Source organism: Theropithecus gelada, chromosome X (assembly GCF_003255815.1).
Source record: "Theropithecus gelada isolate Dixy chromosome X, Tgel_1.0, whole genome shotgun sequence".
Taxonomy (NCBI): Eukaryota; Metazoa; Chordata; class Mammalia; order Primates; family Cercopithecidae; genus Theropithecus; species Theropithecus gelada.
This window is the reverse complement of record NC_037689.1, coordinates 107,663,893-107,688,736: the sequence shown is the minus strand read 5'-3', so window position 1 is coordinate 107,688,736 and position 24,844 is coordinate 107,663,893. Positions and strand designations below refer to the sequence as shown.

Here is a 24,844-nt window from a genome sequence, read left to right as displayed (position 1 = left end):
AACAATACATTGGCTTTATTATCTAGCATACAGAATTCCGTAGCAAACCTTATCAGATAACATAGGAAGAGGTAAGGGCTGAGGTGTTAAAGAAGTAATCTCCAGTAATGGGATGGCTGGGTCAAATGGTATTTCTAGTTCTAGATCCCTGAGGAATCGCCACACTGTCTTCAGCAATGGTTGAATTAGTTTACAGTCCCACCAACAGTGTAAAAGTCTTCCTATTTCTCCACATCCTCTCCAGTACCTGTTGTTTCCTGACTTTTTAATGATCACTATTCTAACTGGTGTAAAGACACATGCACACGAATGTTTATTGTGGCACTATTCACAATAGCAAAGACTTGGAACCAACCCAAATGTCCGTCAGTGACAGACTGGATTAAGAAAGTGTGGCACATATACACCATGGAATACTGTGCAGCCATAAAAAAAGGATGAGTTCGTGTCCTTTGTAGGGACATGGATGAAGCTGGAAACCATTCTCAGCAAACTATCGCAAGGACAAAAAACCAAACACTGCATGTTCTCACTCATAGGTGGGAATTGAACAATGAGAACACTTGGACACGGGAAGGGGAACATCACACACCGGGGCCTGTTGTGCGGTGCAGGGATGGAGGAGCTATAGCATTAGGAGATATACCTAATGTAAGTGACTAGTTAATGGGTGCAGCACACCAACATGGCACATGTATACATATGTAACAAACCTGCGTATTGTGCACATGTGCCCTAGAACTTAAAGTATAATAAAATAAATAAATTAATAATAAAAAAGAAGTGATCCCCGATTTTGGGCCTGAAGGATAAGCACAGTTAACACATAGGCTGCTTATCCTCTAACTGCCCGTTGTCTGTTCTTCCCTGCTTTACTTTGTGTCTTGAGGGGCTACATTCTATGCACGAATTACCAGTGCGTCCTTGCCTTATGACTTCTGGTTGGGTTCGGCCAATTGGAGGCCCTCATGAGAGATCAGAGGGCAGAAAGAGAGAGAGTCTGCACACTTATTACCTTTGCTCCTTTCCTGCTGGGCTGCAAATTTTAGCAGTTGTCAGGAGACTCTGTTGGTTAGTCTCCTTCCCATTGTTTGTAACCAGGTCTTTCCCGTGGCTAGAGTCCTCATCCAGGTTCCAATGACACTTTTCTTATTTCTTGAGGCCTTGAGATAGTAAATGGTCTCCTATGTTGCTAGTCCATTGGCACCTCATCAAATATTATCGGGTTTCCTTTTTAGCTCCTCCTATTTCTCCAGAAATAGGCCATTTAAAAGAAATACACTTTTTATTGAGAATTATTTTTGGTAGAGTCTGTTATTTGAGTTTGTTTCTTTCCTGGGTCAGAATGAAAGATTGATTGAATACTATAACATTCACAATGAGAATTCAGAATAAGTCACTACTTATCAGCTGTGGCTCCATTGAACATCATGTAATGTTAGGTTGAGATAAAGGGTGACTTAATGTGCTAACCATAAACTCTGCCAACATGTTACAACTGTGTTATGTTCCTTACTCATCAAGGCCTTGCCTAAGTCTCTGATTAGTACCCAGTGCTGGAAAGAACAGTAGACATGGTTCTCACACATCTGTCTCATTCCCAAGCCCCTGCCCCCGCTCCCCTCCCCCCACCCCACCCCCCTTTTTAAAGATCTCATATGCTTTTTAAGAAGGATGGTTACAGGATGTTCAAGTCCTGCTAGGGAATGATTGGGGATTCTGTCACAGATGTAGAGAAATATTTCAGTTATATAGTAGTGACTCCTCTTGTGGAAATGGAGAAAACAATATTGTACCATGCTTGAGTGCTATGTAATGGTAACTTTTTTTTTTTTTTTTTTTTTGAGACAGAGTCTTGCTCTATCACCCAGGCTAGAGTGCAGTGGTGTGATACCGGCTCACTGCAACCTCCGCCTCCCAGGTTCAAGCGATTCTCCTGCCTCAGCCTCCTGAGTAGCTGGGATTACAGGCGCCTGCCACCGCGCCCGGCTAATTTTTGTATTTTTAGTAGAGACGGGGTTTCACCATCTTGGCCAGGCTGGTCTCGAACTCCTGACCTCACGATTCACCCGCCTGGGCCTCCCAAAGTGCTGGGATTATAGGCGTGAGCCACCGCGCCTGACCTGTGGTAACCTTTTTAAGGGATGGTTCTGCTGTCTTCATTTGTGAGTGGCTCTGTTCTAATATTAAAAGAACTGCCCATTAAGTTATTCATTATAGCATACCTTAATTTGTACTGATAATTGATATTTTAAGTATTTGGAAACACGTATTTATAAACAGGTGTGCTTTATGTAATAATTCTTGTTAATTTGTGTTAAATAATTTCAAGATAACATCATTTAGTGGTAGTCTGGGCTCTTTGGTTTTTTGTTTGTTTTGTATTAACCTTGGAGTCAATATGTCTTAAACCTGGTCCTACCTCCAGTTTTTCAAGTTTGTATGAGCAAGAATCATGTTCTTTGCTTCTGTTAAAATGTAATAGAAATGCTTAAACTATAGATACTTAGGATTTTAAGAAACTAATGCTTTCTGCCATGCTGTAAGAAGATTACAAAGTTGTAGTAAAAAAAGAGAAAAGCATCATGAATAGATTCAACATAGGTATTTTGGTACTGTTTGACAATAAGTGAATATATTGTAACAAAGAGATTTCTTTTTTTTTTTTTTTTTGGTGACAGCTGAGTAAATTCTCTAAACTCGAGCTAACATTTCTTAAAAATGTAGATTAACTTGGCCGGGCACGGTGGCTCACGCCTGTAATCCCAGCACTTTGGGAGGCCAAGGCGGGCGGATCACGGGGTCAGGGAATCGAGACCAGCCTGGCTAACACAGTGAAACCCTGTTCTACTAAAAACACAAAAACTTTAGCTGGGTGTGGTGGTGGGGGCCAGTAGTCCCAGCTACTGGGGAGGCTGAGGCAGGAGAATGGCATGAACCCAGGAGGTGGAGCTTGCAGTGAGCCGAGATCCTGCCACTGTACTCCAGCCTGGGCAACAGAGTGAGACTCCATCTCAAAAAAAAAAAAAAAAAAAAATTAGATTAACTTAATGTATAGAACTAAAGAAACCCCTATAGCTGTCCTTAGTCTTTCTGAAGTAGTGAACAAGTAGTCAGTGAAATTAATTATATAATTAAAGAAACAAATATGTCCATTATGCTAATGACTTTTACCCAAGATGTTGCAAGTAAGGTATCTTCAACTAAAGACTGTCTCCATTCTTTTCAGATTATTGAATATTTTGTTTAACTTTCAGGAAATCATGGATAGAATTTATAAGAATGTTATGAGCAAAGTCCAAGAGATGAATTATATTCAGAAAACTCTGTTCAAGATAGGATATGATTACAAATTGGAACAGATCAAAAAGGGATATGATGCACCTCTTTGCAATCTGTAAGTACATTTCATAGGCTCTGTGGTTTGAGCCTTTAAATTTTTTTATGCTTTTAAATCCAGAAGATGAATAAATATATGGAAACTTAATTCATTTGAATATCACCACCATGATCATAAGGTTGAATTTCTCTTTTATTCTAAGTCTTACTGTTCATACAGCAAGCAGAGGACTCTGATCTTGGCAATTTAACAGATTTTAATAATTGAGTATGTATTTAAGATTTATTTATAACATTTAGTCTCATGAAGAAAAACTAAAATAGACTTTTGAATCAAGACACTTGAGCTTAAAAAATGTCATTTCTAACTAAAAAAGTGACCTTCATTGCATGAAGGTTTCTGATTTATTGTATTCATAAAATAGTGTTGTAAGTGTATGAACATAACCGTTATTTTAAATGTGATACTGAGGAGTGGGGATGGGGAAGCATTTTTTATTGGAAGCGAGATAACATAAGTGATCATTTACTTGTGTCAGCATAGTTTCCCGATACTGCACATTATCTTTCTTCATTTTTAAAGAGTTTTTTCTGGCATTTTTTCAAGGTGTTACTGGTTGTTGCCTTGTTAACCTCTCATTCTCACCGTGATTCTGACATTGAGGTGTTCAACCAGTTGAGGAATCTTTCCCAGAGCTTATCAATTAGTGCGTTGCCAAGAATAATGTATGCGTACATTAAAATCATTTATCCTCCGTTTATCAAGGTTACTGTTTAAAAAGGTGAAGGCTCTGCTGGGAGGGAATGTCCGCATGATGCTGTCTGGAGGGGCCCCACTATCTCCTCAGACACACCGATTCATGAATGTCTGTTTCTGCTGCCCAATTGGCCAGGGTTATGGACTGACAGAATCATGTGGTGCTGGGACAGTTACTGAGGGTAAGCATTATTAATGTGGTAAATATTCTGTATCAGATGCTACTAATAAAATATATTTGCATTACCTTTGGAAACCATGGTAACTTTAAAATACCTCTTAACTAATATCAGATTCATTGCAACTTTAAAATACCTCTTAACTAATATCAGATTCATGGCAAATCAATGTAGTTTTAGTTTATGAATTCTTAGTTATAAGTATCATGTGGACCCTTTAATTTTAAGCCTTATACCTTTTTTTTTTTTTTTTGAGTCGGAGTTTCACTCTTGTTGCCCAGGCTGGAGTGCAATGGCATGATCTGGGCTCACTGCAACCTCCACCTCCGGGTTCAAACGATTCTCCTGCCTCAGCCTCCCAAGTAGCTGGGATTACAGGCGTGTGCCACCACGCCCGGCTAATTTTTGTATTTTTAGATGGGGTTTCACCATGTTGATCAGGCTGCTCTCGAACTCCTGACCTCAGGTGATCTTCCCGCCTCGGCCTCCCAAAGTGCTGGGATTACAGGCGGTGAGCCACCATGCCCGGTCGCCTTATAAATATTTATGCCACACAGTCAGTCCTCAAAATCCTGTCACCCTGGTCCTTTAGTCTTCTTTCTATAAATGATCGCTTCTTTGGAGAACCGTACTATTAAAAATGAAGTATCACTTTTATGCTCCCCCTTAAATCTGTGTTCGTGTCCAGACTTCTTTGCTTTCCTGTTTGTTATTTTTCAACAGCCTAAAGCAAATTTTCCCAACCTTGACAATGTTCAGATTTTGAATCCGATGATTCTTTGTTGTTGAGGACTCTTGTATGCATTGCAGGATATTTAGTTGCCAAAGCAGATATTTATGGGCTCACCCCAGCTGTGACAATGAAACGTATCCCCAAACATTGCCAGATATCCCCTGGGGGGCAAAATCACTTTAGGTTGAGAAACACTGGGGTATAGAAATTATATTTTTGGATAATCTTATTTTCACTTTAAACTCATTGTGTCCAAAATCAATGCCATTATTCTAAACTGTCTCTCTATTGACAAATTATTTGTTTGTGTGACTGGTATCACCATCCTTAAAGTCATTCCAGGTATCAGTTTTGAAGTCATCTGATTGCTTATTTTAAAATATCTTTAAATGTCATCAGATCATTCCTTCATTAGGTTTCTCCTTTCCCTCCATACCACCTTTGTCGTCTAACCTTTTATTGCTCCATTCTGCTCTGACCTAAAACCCTTTTTTTTTTTTTTTTTGGAGACAGAGTCTTGCTCTGTCGCCCAGGCTGGAGTGCAGTGGCACAATCTCAGCTCACTGCAACCTCCGCCTCCCAGGTTCAAGCAATTCTCTTCCCTTAGCCTCCTGAGTAGCTGGGACTACAGGCGTGCACCACCACACCCAGCTAAGTTTTGTATTTTTAGTAGAGGTGGGGTTTCACCATGTTGGCCAGGCTGGTCTCGAATTCCTGACCTCAGGTGATCCACCCACCTCAGCTTCCCAGAGTACTAGGATTACAGGCATGAGCCACTGCGCCTGGCCTGACCTAACAGCCTTTTAACAGCTGTGTCTGCCTACATTACATCACTTCTAATGTATCCTGTATCCTTCTATTAGATACATCCACCTCACCCACTGCTTGATATCTGATGTATCAAATCTAAACACCTCTTTACCTAGCTTTCAGGACATCTTTAATCTGACGCTAGTGTACTTATCCAACATCATTTTCCATTATTCCCCACATATAAACATGCCTGGCTCTTCTCTCCAGACCAGCCAATCTTCTTACTGTTTCTCATGAAGGCATTCTTGGTCTCACTGCTCTGTATTTTCTTTTCCCTTCTCTTGGAATGTCCTTTTTGCTAATTGATCACAACCATCTTTTAATGCCCACTTTTCAATAATGTCTTTCCCAACTACTTCATTTTACATTGATTGTTTGAGTCTCTAAGCTGCTATTGTGCTCACCTTCAGTGCCATGCAGTTTAGTATTTAAATGTTCTCTGAATTGTTTCACATGCATTTCTTCCCAGTTCATTCCTAAGGCCATTGAGTGCAGGGTCTTCTTATCTCTCCTGTGTTTTCTTCACAACAGTTAATATAATGCTGTTTACATAATAGGCTGTCCATAAATATTTGTTTATTGCTAGCAATAATCACAAATTGCAAAGGGATATCATCATCATGATGATGTTTGATAACAATAGCTAGCATCTTTTGAAAGATTAGCTTGTGCCAAGAAGTGTTAAGCATTGTCCATGTATCATCTCATTTAATCCTCACAGCACATCCCTGTTTGAAGTAGCTTTTGTTACTATCTCCATTTCATAGATGAGGAAGTGGAGGCTTAGAGAGGCTAAGTTACTTGTCCATGTTACACAGCCAGTGAGTGGTAGAGTAGGAATTCCGATTAAAATCTATGTTACGACAATCTTAGGTAGATAACGGTGGAGCCATCTCTCCTCCTTTAACAGATCTTTGTACTTAATTACATAAAATATAACCATGAAAAGCAAAAATGATGTAACAACAATGGAATCCATCGCACTATTGAAATGGAGTTGAAATACTGAAAAATGATCACACTTTCCACTCCTTCTTTTGTCATTTTTCTGACTCTGGCTCTAACTCTAATATTCCCAGTACATTGGTACAAATCTGGAATGTGGTATGTTAATCTCTCTGTTACTTTTTCCCTCACAGTAACTGACTATACTACTGGAAGAGTTGGAGCCCCTCTTATTTGCTGTGAAATTAAGCTAAAAGACTGGCAGGAAGGTAAGAATTTTATGAAAAGCTCTAGTGATTCAAGATATGCTGAAAATTACTGTCAGCTTTATGACTTTCATTTCGTTAAAGTCTGGGGAAGCAAATAATTCTCTGCTGGTTTGCTATTGCCTGTCCCCATGCGTTCTTTTTCCTTAGTGATATCTTTAGGTTCCCAAGAGGAAAATAAAATCTCTAGAATCTAGGATTAATGATTCTGAGCTTGACAATACTTGAAGGTAAAGAGAAAAAAAATTCTTACTGGAGCTTTCTGGGTTTAGAGAAGGTGAGGATCCTTGAAACTTGACTTTACTAGTGAGAATGTTTGGACTGAGAAAGAAACCCCAGATTTTTAGGGGATAGAATGATGGGTTGCAAACATACACCAACTTCTTAGATCTTGACCCCAGAAAAGATTTTCATAGTTGAGACTCAACTGTCCAGCTATTTGTATAGTTTAATTTTTATATGTACCTGCAGAGACAAGCCACTTAGAAGAAACCTAGAGATATTGGGGATCATCCTTTCTATAAATTAGCTGAAGGCAAATATCAACCAGTCTTCTTAATGAAAGATACTAAACATACACAGTAACTACAATAAAGTAGATTGTTAAATAAAACAAATAATTAACAGCCTAGCCATGTCAGATAAAGGAATAATAATTAAAATGCTTAAGATTTTAAAAGAGAATATTTACCTTAGGATGGAACCACAGACTAAAAATTTAAAGTACAATTTACCTTGTAGGACGTAACCCTTAGGTTGTCCAAACCCTAAGAAAATGAATGCGTTTTTATCTAACATAAACTGTAAGTTTCTAAAGCATTTTTTTATGTGTGTTATTGTCAGTGCTCTATGAGCAAATGACTATTTGTTTTTTAAAAACACATTTTAAAAAGCCAGAGTTTTACACCTTGAGACTTAGTCTTCCCTTCTTCCATGGTAATGGCATTCCAATTTTACCATGAAAATCTGAAGAAAATAGTATGTGTGTATGTGTTTTGGACATCAACATCAGAATTATTTTATTAGGTAGGTTTTTATTTGTTAGGCAGTGGAATCACAGAAATGTTTAAAGGCAAAAATCTCCTCGACAAGTTTTACTATAATTTTTATTTTCTGATTTCCTGGTACTGGGCCTTAATGTCAGTTTTGGGGAGTAGGTCCATTGTTGAACATGTATTTGGAGTTTTCCTTGCTATGAAGTCTCTTTGGCTTTATACTGTAGGAATGATCTCAGTTTTTTTTTTTTTTTTACATACAACAATGGGTTTTATCATGTTGAAATATTGAATAGTTTTATCAGAGCAGCTAACAGCTGAAAGGAACCCTGATTTTAATCCTTTTATGACACAAAATCTAATCTATATCTTAGTTTACAAATTTAGATTTTTGTATATTTTCCTTAAAGTAAGCCTCCTTCAGTAATACAGAGGTAATGAGTAGTGATAAAATATATTAGTAGTTATTGTCAATTAGTTTAGTGTTTGAACTTTTAAAGTCATGACTGGCCGCAGGTAAAATGAATACAGTTTTCTTACTGTTTCCCATAGTCCCCCCTTTCCCTCTCACTTTATGGTGCTACCATTTTTGGGTACTTACTGCATGTTTTTTTTTGGTTAAAACCTCCTTAGAAAAAATTTGAAATGCATTGATATCAGTATGTTAGTAATTTACATATAACAGCTTCAAGTGTTACTCTTCCTGGGGGTGATTTTATCTTAACAGAGCTCTATGAACACTAAGCTCTAATGGTGTTCTAAGTGTGAAATGTTATGGTATGGGAAGGTTTGAGATGGGTGATTGTTGGTAGTGATTATCATTGAGCCTTTCTTGGTGTTTTTAAAATCACAGTCACCCAGTATCCTCATGTAAATCTTAGTAAATATAAACTAATGTTCTCTCATAAAGTGGTATAAAATTTGATCAGCAGAAAAATACTAACATACAAGCTTTAAGAATTAATGAAATTTGTTGTAGAATAGTAACTAATTTACTTTTATGATTTCCAGGCGGTTATACAATTAATGACAAGCCAAACCCCAGAGGTGAAATCGTAATTGGTGGACAGAACATCTCCATGGGATATTTTAAAAATGAAGAGAAAACAGCAGAGGATTATTCTGTGGATGAAAATGGACAAAGGTGGTTTTGCACTGGTGATATTGGAGAATTCCATCCCGATGGATGTTTACAGATTATAGGTCAGAATGTTTTCTTTTTATGGTTTTCTTTAGTTTTATAACTTCAATATATATGAAAGGTAGTATTGATCAGTCATTAATAAAGTTGGTGGTTCCATTAGTTCAAACTCTGGACAAGTTATTTAACTTATGTATGAGCTTCTCCATCAGCAAAACAGGGACAATACCAACCTTATAGGGCTGTTGTTAAGATTAAATGAGTTCATAGATGTAAAAATTCTAAACAGAGCCTGAACCTTAGTGTAAGTACTAGCAGCACTAGCCACAGCAACATTGAGTGTAGAGAGAATGGACAGGGAAATAGCAAATTGGTAATGAGAAAACAAAAAGAGCTCAGAGGAGGTCTTTCTTGGTCAACCACATGTGATTTTATATAACTATTTCCTGTAACATACTCTATGCTAGGCCTTCCTCATTCTTTACCTCTCCACCCATGGGGCAGCATGGGCTCATATTTTTTTTTTACTGTTGGCTATTTATATGGGTCTAACTAGGCCTGAACCTTAGAAAATTAGTATCAATTCTTAGCACTAGTCGGTTCTGAGAATGTCAGTTACTTTGGCATTGTCCTTATTGAGTTTACTGAAGTGGACCTTTATGTTCAAAAAATGACTCCAAAATGGGCTGAATGTGCTGTTCACTTGGATGAGGCAGAAGTTAAAACTTGCTGATGAGGACCACTCAGCAGGATCCCAGTCAGGTCTTTTTTTTTTTTTTTTTTTTTTTTTTTTTTTTTTTTTTTTTTTTTTTGAGACGGAGTCTCGCTCTGTCGCCCAGGCTGGAGTGCTGTGGCCGGATCTCAGCTCACTGCAAGCTCCACCTCCCGGGTTCCCGCCATTCTCCTGCCTCAGCCTCCCGAGTAGCTGGGACTACAGGCGCCCGCCACCGCGCCCGGCTAGTTTTTTGTATTTTTTAGTAGAGACGGGGTTTCACCGTGTTAGCCAGGATGGTCTCGATCTCCTGACCTCGTGATCCGCCCGTCTCGGCCTCCCAAAGTGCTGGGATTACAGGCGTGAGCCACCACGCCCGGCCCAGTCAGGTCTTTTTTAAGACATAGAGTTTCCTCACCTATATCCAGTGACTGATTTCAATCCATTGCTGGACCTTACGATATCTGACCTGAATATAGTTAGAGATTTCCTGGGAAAATTGGTTCTTCATCTAGAAATTTGATCTGCTGGGGAAATTCCTAGGAACCATGGTTCAGTTGAGAAACAATAAGCTTATTTTCCCCTTGTTCTTTAATTGCACTGAAATCAAAGGTTATTTCTGTAGACTGGGTTCCCAGGCTATGGGTAGGCAAATCAGCACTCACACGAAGGTTCCAAGGCCATGTAATGATTATTCAAGCTGTGCCATCCTGTACTAGCACTTTCTTAGAGAACTGTCATTTTAACAAGATAATGTCAAAAGTGGAGAAGGAGAATTAACATGTGTTAAATGTGTTCTATATGCCAGACATTGTGGGATATATCTGTATGAGGTAGGCATCATTATTCTGATAAAACTTGAGGATTAGGAGGTTAACTGACATGCCCAGGATCACTTAGCTAGTATCAGGCAGAGTTACCATTAAAATCGAATGTTCCAAAGTCCTAGTTCCTTCTATTAAATTGATTATAATATTTAAGATTATAATAAGATGCTAAAGCTTTGGGTATAAGGTGTAACTTTTAGCCAATACTTATTTAACTAGGCATTTTCTTTTTAACTGGTGTGTATGGGCAAGCATTATATATATGCAGCTTTTGCCATTTTAAAAGTAATGGCAAAAACCACAGTTACTTTTGCACCAACCTAATAATTTTAGAAGAAGTAGTTTTGTAAATAACAATTAAGGCAATGATATTCAAAGAAGACAGTCAGAATTGCATATACCTTAGTAAAACAAACTATGGCTGACTTAACATTCTTTATGACTTACAGATCGTAAGAAAGATCTAGTGAAGTTACAAGCAGGAGAATATGTATCTCTTGGGAAAGTAGAAGCTGCACTGAAGAATTGTCCACTTATTGACAACATCTGTGCTTTTGCCAAAAGGTAACTTTCCAAAGTTGTATTTTTTGTTTCATAAGTCAAAAGATATTTAGAAAATAATGTGATTACGTATTATCATAAGGGTAACATAGACTCCTCTTAGAATTTTCATCAGATCTGGGGAATTGTACATTTATGAAAGTTATTGAATCAACAGCTCGAAGATCATTTGAGATAACTCAGACATGTTAACTATGTTTTTGGACACCTGCATCTTGCTAAATACTTAGCTATGCGACAAGTTATTTCGTTTAACATCCGTGACAACTGAGACTTAGCATAAGTAATTTTCCCAAAAAAAGTAACACAACTACTACATGTTGAGATGGATTTTGAACCCAAGTTTTTCTAAATCAAAAGCCTGAGACTGAGCCATTTTCTTTATATGTTGATATGTCTTATTTTTATGGATTTTATTCTTTTTTAAAAATTGTAATTGTGGTAAAAAGCATATAGCATAAGATTTACCATCTTAACAGTTTCTAAATGTACAGTTCAGTAGTGTTGTGTATATTTACATTGGCGTGCAGCCAATCTCCAGACCTTTTTTTCTTGTAAAATGGAAACTCTATACCCATTAAACAACAACTCCCATTCCTCCTCCCTCCTTCCCCTGGGAACCACCATTCTACTTTCTGTTTCTATGAATATGACTTCTCTAGAAATCTCACATAAGTAGAATGATACAGTTTTTGTCTTTTTGTGATTGGCTTAATTCCCTTAGTATAATGTCCTCAAGGATTATCCATGTTATAGTACATGTCAGAATTTCCTTCATTTTAAAGGCTTAACAATATTCCATTGTATCCATTAATGTATTTTGTTTATATATTCATTGTCAGTGCACATTTTGGTTGCTACCCCCTCTTGGCTGTTGTGAATAATGCTTCTAGGAAAATGGGTATGCAAATATCTCTTTGAGATCCTGCTTTCAGTTATGTGGATAGATACCTAGATGTGGAATTGCTGGATCATATGACAGTTCTATTTTTAATTTTTTAAGGAAGAGCAATACTGTTTTCCATAGCAACAGCACCATTTTTACATTCCTGCAACAGTACACAAACATTCTAGTTCCTCCACTTCTTCATTAGCACTTGTTTGTTTTATATAGTAGTCATCCTCATGGGTGTGAGGGGATATTTTGTTTTGGTTTTGATTTGCATTTTCCTAATGATTAGTGCCACTGAGCACCTTTTCCTGTGATTGTTGGCCATTCATATATTATCTCTGGAGAAATGTCTATTCAAGTTCTTTGTTCATTATTTAATTGAGCTGTTTGGTTTTTTGTTATTGAATTATGGAAATTATATATTCTGTTTATTAACCCCTTATCAGATATATGATTTGCAAATCTTTTTTTCTATTCCATAGGTTGTCTTTTTACTCTGCTGATTGAGTCTTTTGATACACACAAGTTTTTAATTTTGATGCAGTCCCAGTTATCTGTTTTTGCTTTTGTTGCCTTTGCTTTTGGTGTCACATCCAAGAAATATTGCCAAATCTATTCTCATAAAGTGTTTCTTGTGTTTTTTTTTTCCTAGCAGTTTTATAGTTTTATTAGATTGGTGCAAAATAATTTCAGTTTTTGCCATTAATGTCAATTACTTTTTCACCAACTTAATAGCTCTTCAATGTTTAGATTTTTGATCCATTTTGAGCTAATTTTTGTATATGTTGTAAGGTAAAGGTTCATCTTCATTCATTGCATGTGGATATCCAGTTTTCCCAGTACCATTTGTTGACGAGACTGTCCTTTCCTCATTGAGTGGTCTTAACACCCTTGTCGAAGATCATTTCTCCATAGATACAAGAGTTTACTTCTATTTTCTCTATTCCATTGGTCTATATGTCTGTCTTTATGCTGGTACTATGGGTTTTATTGTTTCCTAATGAAACTTTATCTGTACTGTACTGTTTCATTGACTAATTTATGAATAACTTTTCTCAATGCTTTCATTTCTATTTTATTGTCTATTTTTTTAGTGACCAGTCCTATGTGATCAGTTTTGTGGTTCCTAATCAGAAAAGGTTGACACTCTTGGCACAACAGAAAGGGGTAGAAGGAACTTGGGTTGATATCTGCAATAATCCTGCTATGGAAGCTGAAATACTGAAAGAAATTCGAGAAGCTGCAAATGCCAGTAAGTAAGAAATTGCTAGACTGGTGTAGTCCCTAAAAGTCATCTAATGATGTCTTTTGCATTAGGCTCTTCAAGATGTTCGCTTTAATAATAAAATACAGGATTTTAAGAAACCTGTTTCTTAAATATGTATAATGGATTTCCATGTTGGAAGGATCCTTCAGTGTCGTATGGTAAAATAACCTATCTAGTTCTTTATTGCATGTTTCAACATCTTTCCCAAAGTGGTCATCTAGCCTGTGTTTGGAATGGTCCATCTTTGGGTAGATCTGTTATATAAATCTACTTTGTGTCTGCAAAGCAGAAATTAATAACTCTAAGTTTAGTAGTGTTATAACCATGATTATGCTTTGTGTGTATACTTTGGCTCTGTAAATGGACTGTCTCAGATGGTACGTTAATAACCAATTGGAGAAAATCTGCTTATATAGTATATGCCAGGAATTGTGTTACACACTAGGAATACAGAAAGTAGTAAGACTCATTTCTTGCTCTCATGTAGTTCATTATCAGGTGAGAGCGGCACATGAGAGAGACAACAATCTTAACAGCAATAGAGAGATGAACAGAGAATCATGGTACCACAGATGGGGGTGCCTAACCTACTTGGGAGGACATGAAAGAGATGTCACTTAAGCTTATTCTTAAGGGTTAATTAGAAGTTAACTAGGTTGGGCATTCTAGGCCAAGAAGCAACATGAGTAAAGGCAAATAGGTATGAAAAGGATGATGTGTGCAGGGAACTTCAAGGTGTCTGGTGTTACTGGTACAGTACAAAGTATGAGGTAAGGCTGTAGAGGTTGGCAGAGGCCAAGTTGTGTAGTACCTTCTATGCTGTGTTCAGAAATTTGGATGTAATCCTGTAGGCAGTGAGGAGCCATTGGCAGGTTTGACTAGGTTAGTGGTGTGGTCAGGTTTGCATTTTGGAGAGATGCAGTCACTCTGGAGGCCGTGCTGAAGATGAATTTGAGGGGGACTGGACTGAGGCAGAAGGCCAGTTGAAGAAGACTGTAGGAGATACCTAGACTGGGGGGTGGTGAGTAATGAGGGCCGGAAGCAGGGAATCAGGAAACGTTTATGAAGCAAAATTGGCACACTTTAATTATTAATTGGATAATGTAGATAAAGGAAAAGAGGAGTCTAGGATAGCCCCCAGATTTGTAGCTGAAGTGACAAGGTAAATACTACTACTGGTTGAGCTAGAAAATACAAGAGGAAGAGCCAGCATATACAAGAAGATGATGAGGTCAGTATGGGACACACATAGTTTGAAACATCTTTTGGATAATCAAAGTTAAAATGCCCAGCAGGCGGTTGTGTATAGTCCAAATTTTATTGGGAGAGGCCTGGACTATACTATAGACTCAGGGATAATTGAAACCATGAAAGAAGATGGGCCAACCTTGGGCGAGATTGTAAAGGGAGAACAGGAGGCTGCAGATGGGTCTCTGGATAACACCAGCATATAAGGAATGGATGAAGAAAGAGATGTGTGTGGGAAGCATGATTGGCAAGATGCCAGGAGAGCAATGCCCATGCAGAGCACTGCTAAGAGAGTTTCAGGAAAGAGAGTAATCAGCAGTTTAACATTAGCAGAAAGGACTGACAAAGCTTATTGGAACATTGATTGGAAAATTAAAGAGATTAAAAATTAATGCTCAAGTTCAATAGTAGGCTTTTTCCCCCCTTTTTCCCAACAAGGGATTCCATTTTTTTTTTAAGTTTCAATGTTATCAATATAACAAGTATATATCGTTTTAAAAATATCAGTATTATGGACTTGCAACAAAAAGCAGCCCATATTGTATCCCTCTTTTCCCCAAGTCTCATCTGTCTTCAACTTTAGTTGTTTTTTTTAAAGTTTCTGGCATTCGTCTCCATTTTTCTAAAGAAAATGGTTATATTGCTCCTTCTTGAATTTTTCATTTATGATGTTGTAGACTTTTATGGACCACTAACCATAGAAGATGATTTAGCTTTCTTATTACCATTCTCCTCCCCTTCCCCACCACACTTTTTCTTTTCCAATATATAGTACAATTCGCATTTTATCCCCAGGTTTCCATTATGACTATGAAAATATTCACAGCTGAATTACATAGTGTTTTATGATTATATTTCCTTTCTTGGACAATTTTTTGTGTTTCCCTGGATCTTAAAATTTCCTCTCTTCATTAGATTTTTGTATACCTGTTCTTAACTCTTCCTCCAAACTCTGATAAAATTGTAAAAATTCTCCCTAATACAGGAAAGGATAGTGTGTCTGTATTTTTGTTTTCAGAGACATACTTCTTAGAGCCCTTTATCCTTGTACTGAAATTTAGACTATTTGCTCCCCAAGGCTTCCCTTTACTATCATCCTGGGAATTTCCTTTGCTTCTCTCCTATGTTGGATCCTGTTTCCTGGATCTCATATCTGTCTTTTTCCTGGTTTACTCGCCAGTTTGGGTAGAGCACATCCTTCAGCAGCTTCCTGAGAAAGGTGCATGGGAGGTAAATTCTTGAGACTGTGCTTGCATGTCTGAATATGTTTTTATTCTGTCCTCACCCTTGAGATGTGTCTTGGCATAGCTTAGAATGATAAATTCTAAATCATTTTTCCTGAACACTTTGCAGACTTGGCTTTGTTGTCTTCCAACTCCAGTGTTGCATCCTGATTCCCATTCCTTTGTGTGTGATCTATTTTATCTCTCGTAGCTTTCAGAGTCATTATGTTAATTTCTGGTGTTTTGATAGTTCATAATGATATATCTTGGTGTGGGTCTTTGATCATTTATCATTGCGCATACTTGGGGTGGGCCCTTTCAATATGGAGATCTCTGCCCTTCAGTTCTGGGAAGTGTTAATTTATCTTTTGTTTGTTCATTTGCTTTTTTCCCCATAATTCCCCCCACCCTGTATGTCTGTTTCTGGGACTACTTTTTTTTTTTTTTTTTTTTTTTTTTTGAGACGGAGTCTTGCTCTGTCACCCAGGCTGGAGTGCAGTGGCCGGATCTCAGCTCACTGCAAGCTCCTCCTCTCGGGTTCACGCCATTCTCCTGCCTCAGCCTCCCGAGTAGCTGGGACTACAGGCATCCGCCACTTTGCCCGGCTAGTTTTTTGTATTTTTTAGTAGAGACGGGGTTTCACCGTGTTAGCCAGGATGGTCTCGATCTCCTGACCTCATGATCCGCCCGTCTCGGCCTCCCAAAGTGCTGGGATTACAGGCTTGAGCCACCGCGCCCGGCCAGGGACTACTTTTATGTGGCTGTTGGACTTCCAGCTTTCATCCTCTAATTTTATTATCCTTTTTAAAATTTTTTATTTCTCTTCTTGTTTTATATTCTGGCAGAGTCTCTCAACTTTATCATCTCTTCTGTCTACTGAATTTCCAATTTCCAATATCAGAATTTTAATTTTCAAGAGCTTGTTCCTGTCCTCTCAGTGTTCCTTTTAATAGCACCCTGTTGCTCTTTCATGGATGCAGTTAATGCATTGTCTCTTATTCCTCTGAGGATACTAAAAGGAATCCTTTTAATGTAGTTTTCCTCTCCTGTTATTGTCTCTTTTACCTCCAAGTTGCACTTTACGCTTGCTTTGGTCATTGAGTTGCAAGTGTCTGCTGATCCTTGTATGTCCGTATTTAAGAACCAGGTACTAAAAAACTGTTTGGAAAGCTTACTGGGCTTCACTGAAAAGGCATTCCAATGTTAGTGTCTTTTTCTCTTAAGTCATTCTATTTCTCCAAAGGAGATTTCTCCAGTCTCTTCCCCGGTGATATTAGCCTGACTGCCAGAATTCTGGTACCCAAAAGAGGTAAAGGAGTTACTGGGGGGATGGGAGAGCAGTGGGTCTCACCCTCACTGAATCCTTCTCTTTTCAGCTTTACTCCCTCCTTCTGTTGTACCTAATGTCCTTGAGTCCCGAGTCTCTGCTTCAGTTTTTCCAAAAAGTAGACCTGCCTACAAATGGCTTTGGGAAGAGCAGCACAGGGTGAGGGAGAACTATTCTCTAAACAGGCTGGAGCCTGGTGCTGCTGTTTCCAGCTTTACCCCTCATCTCTATCTTCAGAAGCACAGGCTTAGAGGGCACTTGCCCAGGCTCTACTGTGAGGGCAGTTTGCTGCTTGTTGGCAACCTCTTTTGTTGGTAGTTGCTTTGGATCCCTCAGCCTTAACTTAATTACCAAACATTCCTTTGCTTTTTGTCTTCTAAGATTTTGTTGCACTTTCTCATTCAGTGCTCTTTTTCTCTTGTTTCACTTTTTGCCTGGTGGTTAATACCTTTTTCATTTTTAAATTATTCTAAACAATTTAAATTCTTTTTTAGGCAGAACAGAGAAAAACTGTATACTCTTCATGTTCTGTTGGAAGCTCTTAACCTAGTTTTAACCCATTGTTTTTCTCTTACAAATAAAAATACCATTTTTTTCTGATTATAGGTTATCTATACTCATTATAAAATATTGGACAACAGAATATTATAAAGGAGGAAGTCAAAATCACTTGAGAGTAGTTTATCTTTGGGTGGTGAGATTACATTTTGGTATATATACTTAACCTGTCAACATAATCAAAGTTTTTGTATGTCAGTAAATAGAAAATTACAGTATCATTTTAAATACTAAATAGTCCCAGTACATAAATAGCCATTTAAAGTCCCTGTTATATTTTTAGGTGAGTTTCACCTTCTTCCCCATCACTGTAAACAAATATAACACGAATCTTGTATACTCAATTATTTTCTTATGTGATTATTTTCTTAGTGTGAATTCCTAGAAACAGAATTTCTGAGTCAAAGAGAATATATATTTTAAAGACTTTTTTCCTCATTGCCAAATTGCTGCCTCTCCCCAGGAAAACTGAACTGGTTTATATTCCGATCAGAGATACATGAATATACCTATTTCCCTAACTCTGGACTCCTATTATTTTTATTTATTAAAAATATTAACTACTTAGGTTCCGTTTGGGATTAAAAATATAGTTCGTAGTAATAGTTTTTCTATCTGAAAACTAATTTCTCCCCAAGAATAATTTTCTGAATTCTAGATACTGTAAAGTTTTAAATGACAATTGCCTATTAACATAATCAGATTGAAAAAGCTTACTTATTTTATACCTATAAAAACAGTGTGACATAATATTTCCTTCTTCAAGATGGTTTTGTTATAATATTATTGATATAACACACTTTCATATTAATGACACCAAGCTCCCAGAACCTTTTTTGATACAAAGCCTGATTTGCCTTCAATATAGTATTCCCAAAAATATATAGTATTTTCTTTAAGTATTTAAGTATAGCATTTCAAATACAGTATTTTCTTTAAATATAGTATTTCAAGAAATATATCGTATTTCAACCAAAAGGCTAACCATCAGAGGTGCACTGTCGTTATTCTTAGCCATCCTCTGAATATATTAATGGATTAGAGTGTGACTTGAATAATTTTCCATTGCATATTTAATTGTGTAAAAGCAACAATGGGGGAAGTCAAGCTGTATCCCACTTTGTTAGAAGGCAGAATAAAATCCTAGGACCCACTAGGTCCTCATAACTTTCCTGTGCTTGGAGTGAGGCGTGTAACTCATGATTTGGATAATGAGTGGTAATCATGAGCTAAATGTATAAATCATAAGCCTTTTGTGCCACAAAGGATTTATCTTGCCAACATTTTGCAAATTATAATATCGGAGACTTATGCAAAAAAGTGTAAAATAGTTTTGATTATATTCAGCAAATCTGTCGGAAGTTATACATCTTTCATAGCAGGCCTCTTCATATTTTAAGTATAATTGTGTGAGGTATACATAGTATCATAAGAATGCAAAATACTTGTTTTTGGGTGATTTGAGCGACTTCCAATGGCTATGAAAATCGATATTTGCTGCCACCTGCAGGTCACGTTTCATAATGTTGTAGTTAATTCAGATAAAAATGCCACATTTTTGTTGGTTTTGTTTGTTTTTCCTTCCCCTAACCTTTCTCACTTGTTGGCAATTTATTCTATTTACGGGAAACTGTGATAGCCCATTGCTTCCTATGGCTTGGGGTATTAGATAATGTTTAGGAATTTTCAAGATGAAACCTCTATAGCTGTCTTTATTTCTTTGGCTTTAAAGCAGGAATTTAACTAAATAGAAAGATTGTTTTCAGCCTGCTTTCATTTGCTTGTGTGCAACTGAAATAATGTGCTTGCCTTGTCCCAATCTTGTCAGTGTTTCTGGACTAGTACCTATGTATGTAAGAAAAGTAAAATGAAATAAAAAATTGGGGGGCCAAATCTATACCTGAGAATTTAACTGTTTACTTGAGTTCTAAATGTGACCTTGGGAGCAGATAGGCTTATTTTATGAACCTCTGTGTAATTGAGCTGTACTTTATTAACAGAGTAGACTTGGTTAATTCAAGCAAGTTTTATGTTCCTTTATGACCTATTCAGGCATTATTTGTAGGAAGTTGGTTCTAAGTTAGATTTAAAAGATATTTTCATACTCAACTTTATATTTTTCTGTCATTTTAGTGAGAAACTCACTAGTTCAACCAACCTTTCATAAAACAGACTAGTACTAGAAAAGAACTTCGGTGAATGTGAGTTCTTTGTGCTTGCCACTGAAACCAAATCATTTCTAAAGTCATCTAGGCTATTTTTTAGTAGTTTTTAAAAATGTGCCAATGTTTGCTTCTTGGCAATTGCTGTTTTAAATAATCACATAAAACAAGGCTCATCTATTGATTAACATTACTGTTAATAGGCCTCCATAATTTAAAGAATTACCCTTGTAGTCATAATAAATAACTTGATGGCATATAATTTATGGAATTTGAAAGTATTAATACTACATTAATTATCTTTATGTCCTTCCTTATATTTTTTCCAATATGTATTAGGTTGTCTAACTCAAATACAATATTCATTGTATCAGTTTTATACCATTTAAATATATGAAATTCACAATCCCCTTTTTTATCTGTATTTGAATATATATTAAAATTTATAAAGAATATTTGTCTAGAGAATTTTCTGTAGAATGAATTAATAAACTTGTATGTATTTATGGAGGGCTCTCAACCCTATGGATGGCAGTGAAAAAATCAAAGACCTTGCTTTTATGGAGCTTACATTTTACCTCCATGGCGAGACAAGTATATAATATGTTGGGTGGTGATAACTACTTTGAACAAAGCATAGTGTTAAGAAGATATAGAGAGACAAAGGTACTTCTCTTTTGTTATGAGTGATCAGGGAAGTCCTCTCTGGGGAGGTAGCATTTGAGCAGACATACAGATAAAGTATGGAAGTGACACACAACTGTATTGAGAAAGACCATCTCAGGCAAATATAAAGTCTCTGAAGAGGAAGATGTGTGTGTTTGTGTGTGTGTGTGTGTGTGTGTGTGTCTGTGTGTATAATGTGTATATGCATGTATATTAAAAACCACATAGACTAAAACTATCCAACTGAAACAACTTATGTATACTTTGAGAAATATGAAATGAAATTGTAAGGTAGAAGTAGCATTAGTAAACTATCTAGTATACCATTAAATAAGTTTGTGGTGATTGGTGATTCAGCACCTGAATCATCTAGGTAAATCCTGAAAAACTCATATTTTATTAATTGCTTCTCCTTCCCCTTCTTTCCCTGTCCCTACTCCTTTCTCCTCTCTTTCCCCCGTCTCCTTTTCTCCCATCTTTTCCCTTCTAATTTCAGTGAAATTGGAGCGATTTGAAATTCCAATCAAGGTTCGATTAAGCCCAGAGCCATGGACCCCTGAAACTGGTTTGGTAACTGATGCTTTCAAACTGAAAAGGAAGGAGCTGAAGAACCATTACCTCAAAGACATTGAACGAATGTATGGGGGCAAATAAAATGCTCTCTTATTGACAGTTGTGCAGGAGGTAGCCTGGTGGTTTTTCACTTCTAGAATATTAAGCCTTTGTTGAGCTGTTAGAATGTAAGGTATATCATTCTAAAGATACAGTAAAAAGAAAACAAAACCAAAAGTTATTAAAATTGTTGTCCAGTTTACTTTAACTTAGTTTTGCATAGTTCTAGTGCAGCTGAAATTGAAAAGTTATTTCCCTTTAGCTGTGTTATTATAGAGCAGAAATTCTGTTTTTAAAAATTAGCCTAAGATATACTTGTTTTTGTAAAGAAAAATATTTAATGTTGAACAAAATAAATCGGAGTTGGAGTAGAATGTAGTTTGAGGAAATTCGCAGCTTCCAATGCCTCTTGTCTTCCTATTTCAGAAGAAGTTTAAATATTAAGCATGACAGAAAATATGTATTAACACTACTCAAAGCAAAAGTGCTGCAGGGCTTTAAAATTCTCTTCCAACCATTTATCTTGAAGGAAAAATTCAATAGTAATATAATACACAAAATCAAATAATACCTTAGAAGGTATTAAGATTATAATTGTTGCATAGGTTAGATATAGAGTCATTGTAATGTTGTGAATAATTACAGTGCCTAAAGTAAGAATAAAACAACATATACAACACCAAAAAATATCTAGTAATATATTTAAAGGGAAATTGAGCTGCTTTTTTGAAACTTTGAGATCTAAAAATAACTGTAATTATTTGAATGACTTAAGAGGAAAGGACATTGTTTGAAATGCTGAAAATTGCCTTTCTGTGTTTATTCAAACTGAAAAGCTGAGACCAAGAGCAAAATGACAGGAAGGTAAAAAGTTAACAGGCAAACATTTTCTCTTAGAAAAGATGATAAAATCGTAAGTATTTGGAATTAGAACCCTTGCACAGCACTGAACCTGGGAAAGAGATTTAAACTCTGAATTTATCTTTGATAACAGGGATTGATTTTAAAATGTACATGTAGTAAATTACATTTGTAATTTAAGGTCTGTTTGCTGTTGCTGATTTGATTCTTGATCAGTAGTTTGCATTTCAGGAAGCCTTTCATTTTGCTTTAATTTTAGCAAAGCGGGTTATAATGAATGACTTCCCCAATATCTTGCTTGAAGTTACAGGTGATTAACTTGGATGAGTTTTGGGAAGTTAAAGGGAAGAAAACACTGTTACCATTTTTTCCTGTTTGGGAAGAGCTTAGAAACTGGAAATACTAGATTTGGGAGAAGGGCAGAGTTACTTGATAAGGGACTGATGTTTGTGCAGTAACTTGGGAGTGTGGTTTCTTTTTGAATCTTTAATTAAAACCTGGGATTATATATCCCTGATAAATATTCACACTTGAACCATAGTTACTGTAAAACACAAAAAATCTTAATACTGTTACTCTTTGCACTTTTTCTTAATCATTTTATATATATATGCATATATACATATATATGTGTGTGTGTGTGTGTGTGTGAGTTGCTTATGTTGTTTTGTACAGATGTGGGCCACCATTGCAACAAAATAAATTCTTTTTGCTCTAAAATATTTATAAAGAAAATACTTAAATGTTATGCATATGGTGGTAATAAGGGAAAAATCAAGTATTATAAACAAGAATGAAGGTTTTTGTAAAGATTTCTGTTCAGTGTTTTGCAAGGTAAAATTTTAGGCAAGTTTTCCCTGGAGTTATGTGTATGTGAGTATTCTCATTCTTCCCAACTTGCCTTTGAAGAGTGAAAAACCATTATCATCAAGTAGACTACTATTCAGCTTTTATTCCTGCCCTGCTGTTTACCCATTAAGAATGAGTTTCTTAGACTTTTCCAATATGTGATTTTTTTTTTCCCATTTAGAATGGTGATTTTAAATGTGTGAGTGCATGCACTGTCTTATCTCAGATATTTGCACCCTCGATCCGCCCCCGACTCCCAAAAGCTGGAACACTGCCAACTGATCTGTTATATAGGTCCTGTAGAAACACATCATTAACACTTAAGGTTGGGTGCTGCTAATTCTTTGCAAAAATCCAAACATTGTTAAGGGACCAGGGAGATGCCACTACCCCTTGATTTTCCATCTAAAAATATACATGTTTATGTAAGCAAATCTTTCCATATTCATAGTGACTTTTCAAGTATTTAAGACTAAAGATTTTGATCTCACATTTTTATACTGTTTAAATTGCTCACAATTATTACATACATGTCAGCCATCAAATAAAGTTGTACTTTAAAAATTTACTACAATATGGACATTTCTAAGTCAAACACTTGTGACTTTTGCTTTAATTCCGTGAATGTTCCTGCCTCCTTGATATTTGTATTTATTCTTTTTTTTTCTCTAGAGTGGAGGGTATAATTGTGTGATATTTCAGAAATATAGATAAATGATTCAAAAAGTCACAGTTAAGGAGATTCATGTTTCTTTGATCATGAATAACTGATTAGTGATTCTTGCCTATATTTTCCTGATAGCATATGACAAATGTTTCTAAGGTAACAAGATGAGAACAGATAAAGATTGTGTGGTGTTTTGGATTTGGAGAGAAATATTTTAATTTTTAAATGCAGTTACAAATTGTAATGTATTCATATTTGTACTTTCTGTTAAAATGCACGATTGCAGAATTGTTGAGATTTTGTGTTTATTCTTGATGAAAAGCTTTGTTCTTGTTTTTAAGTTTGCACTCAAATCTTAAGAAATAAATTCACCCATGTTATCAAGCCAATTTGTACTTCATTATGCATTGAGAGAAAATCTCCAAGTCTGAAGATTATTAGCCAACGTTTTAAACACATATTTTTAAAGTACTCATCTCCAAGTTTGTGGAATTGCATTAAGCAGTTAAACAGGCTTGTATAGTCCCATCCTTTAGTTCAGAGTATTTGAATCCCAAACTGTTACTTTGATCCAGTCAATAGAGTAAAACCCCTTTGTAACACTGATACTTTGGGACAAAATATGGATTTGTCAGTAGGTGCTACCAAATTATAACTGCTACTTTTAGGCTAATTAATATTTTAGAGAGAAATTAATTTGAGTTATATGAGGGTGTGTATAAAATGGCATTAAGAGCTCTATTTCCTGGCTTTGCCACTGTAGTTTTTGGCAAATTGATTAACATTTTGGAGCTGCATTTCTTCATCTGGAAAAATTGGGTTGATAGGATCTGCCTAATAGGATTGTTGTGAGAGTTAAAATGTAAAGTGTTTAGAAAAATAGCTTATGCTAGCTATTGTTATCATAATAATTATTGTATCTAGACACTGTTCATCAGTCAGGTTGTTTAAAGTATTGACTAGCATACTCAGGGCCTTCAAGAACTGACTTCCCCTGAAGATTTTGTGAAAAAAGTTCTAGATCTAGAGGTCAGGAGACCTGGGTTTATTGACACCAGCTTTGTAACCATGGGCCAATCTCATTCTTAGCCTTAGCCTCAGTTTCTTCTTCCCATTAAAAACACACACACACACACACACACTTCAAAAATGATGCCTTTTGCAAAAAGGGAAACACAAATGACAGAAGAAATAGGGAACACGATAGTCCTTATGGTCCATCATGTCTAGCTTTAGTATTGTGA

General features: G+C 36.4%; 1 protein-coding gene across 4 annotated transcripts in view; it reads left to right on the top strand.

Annotated features, from left to right (window-relative positions):
* ACSL4 (acyl-CoA synthetase long chain family member 4) overlaps window positions 1-23,989 on the top strand; it is an 84,296-nt gene extending 60,307 nt beyond the window's left edge. For 2 of the 4 annotated variants that reach the window (XM_025372215.1, XM_025372213.1), the window contains exons 10-16: window positions 3,258-3,397; window positions 4,106-4,278; window positions 6,961-7,035; window positions 9,039-9,230; window positions 11,157-11,271; window positions 13,255-13,412; window positions 21,108-23,989. In XM_025372215.1, the coding sequence (XP_025228000.1) occupies window positions 3,258-3,397; window positions 4,106-4,278; window positions 6,961-7,035; window positions 9,039-9,230; window positions 11,157-11,271; window positions 13,255-13,412; window positions 21,108-21,265 (1,011 nt within the window). In that variant the 3' untranslated portion in view covers window positions 21,266-23,989. The remainder of the gene's footprint in view (window positions 1-3,257; window positions 3,398-4,105; window positions 4,279-6,960; window positions 7,036-9,038; window positions 9,231-11,156; window positions 11,272-13,254; window positions 13,413-21,107) is intronic. The other 2 variants (XM_025372216.1, XM_025372214.1) reach the window with 1 other exon arrangement.
* The last annotated feature ends 855 nt before the right edge of the window (window positions 23,990-24,844 follow it).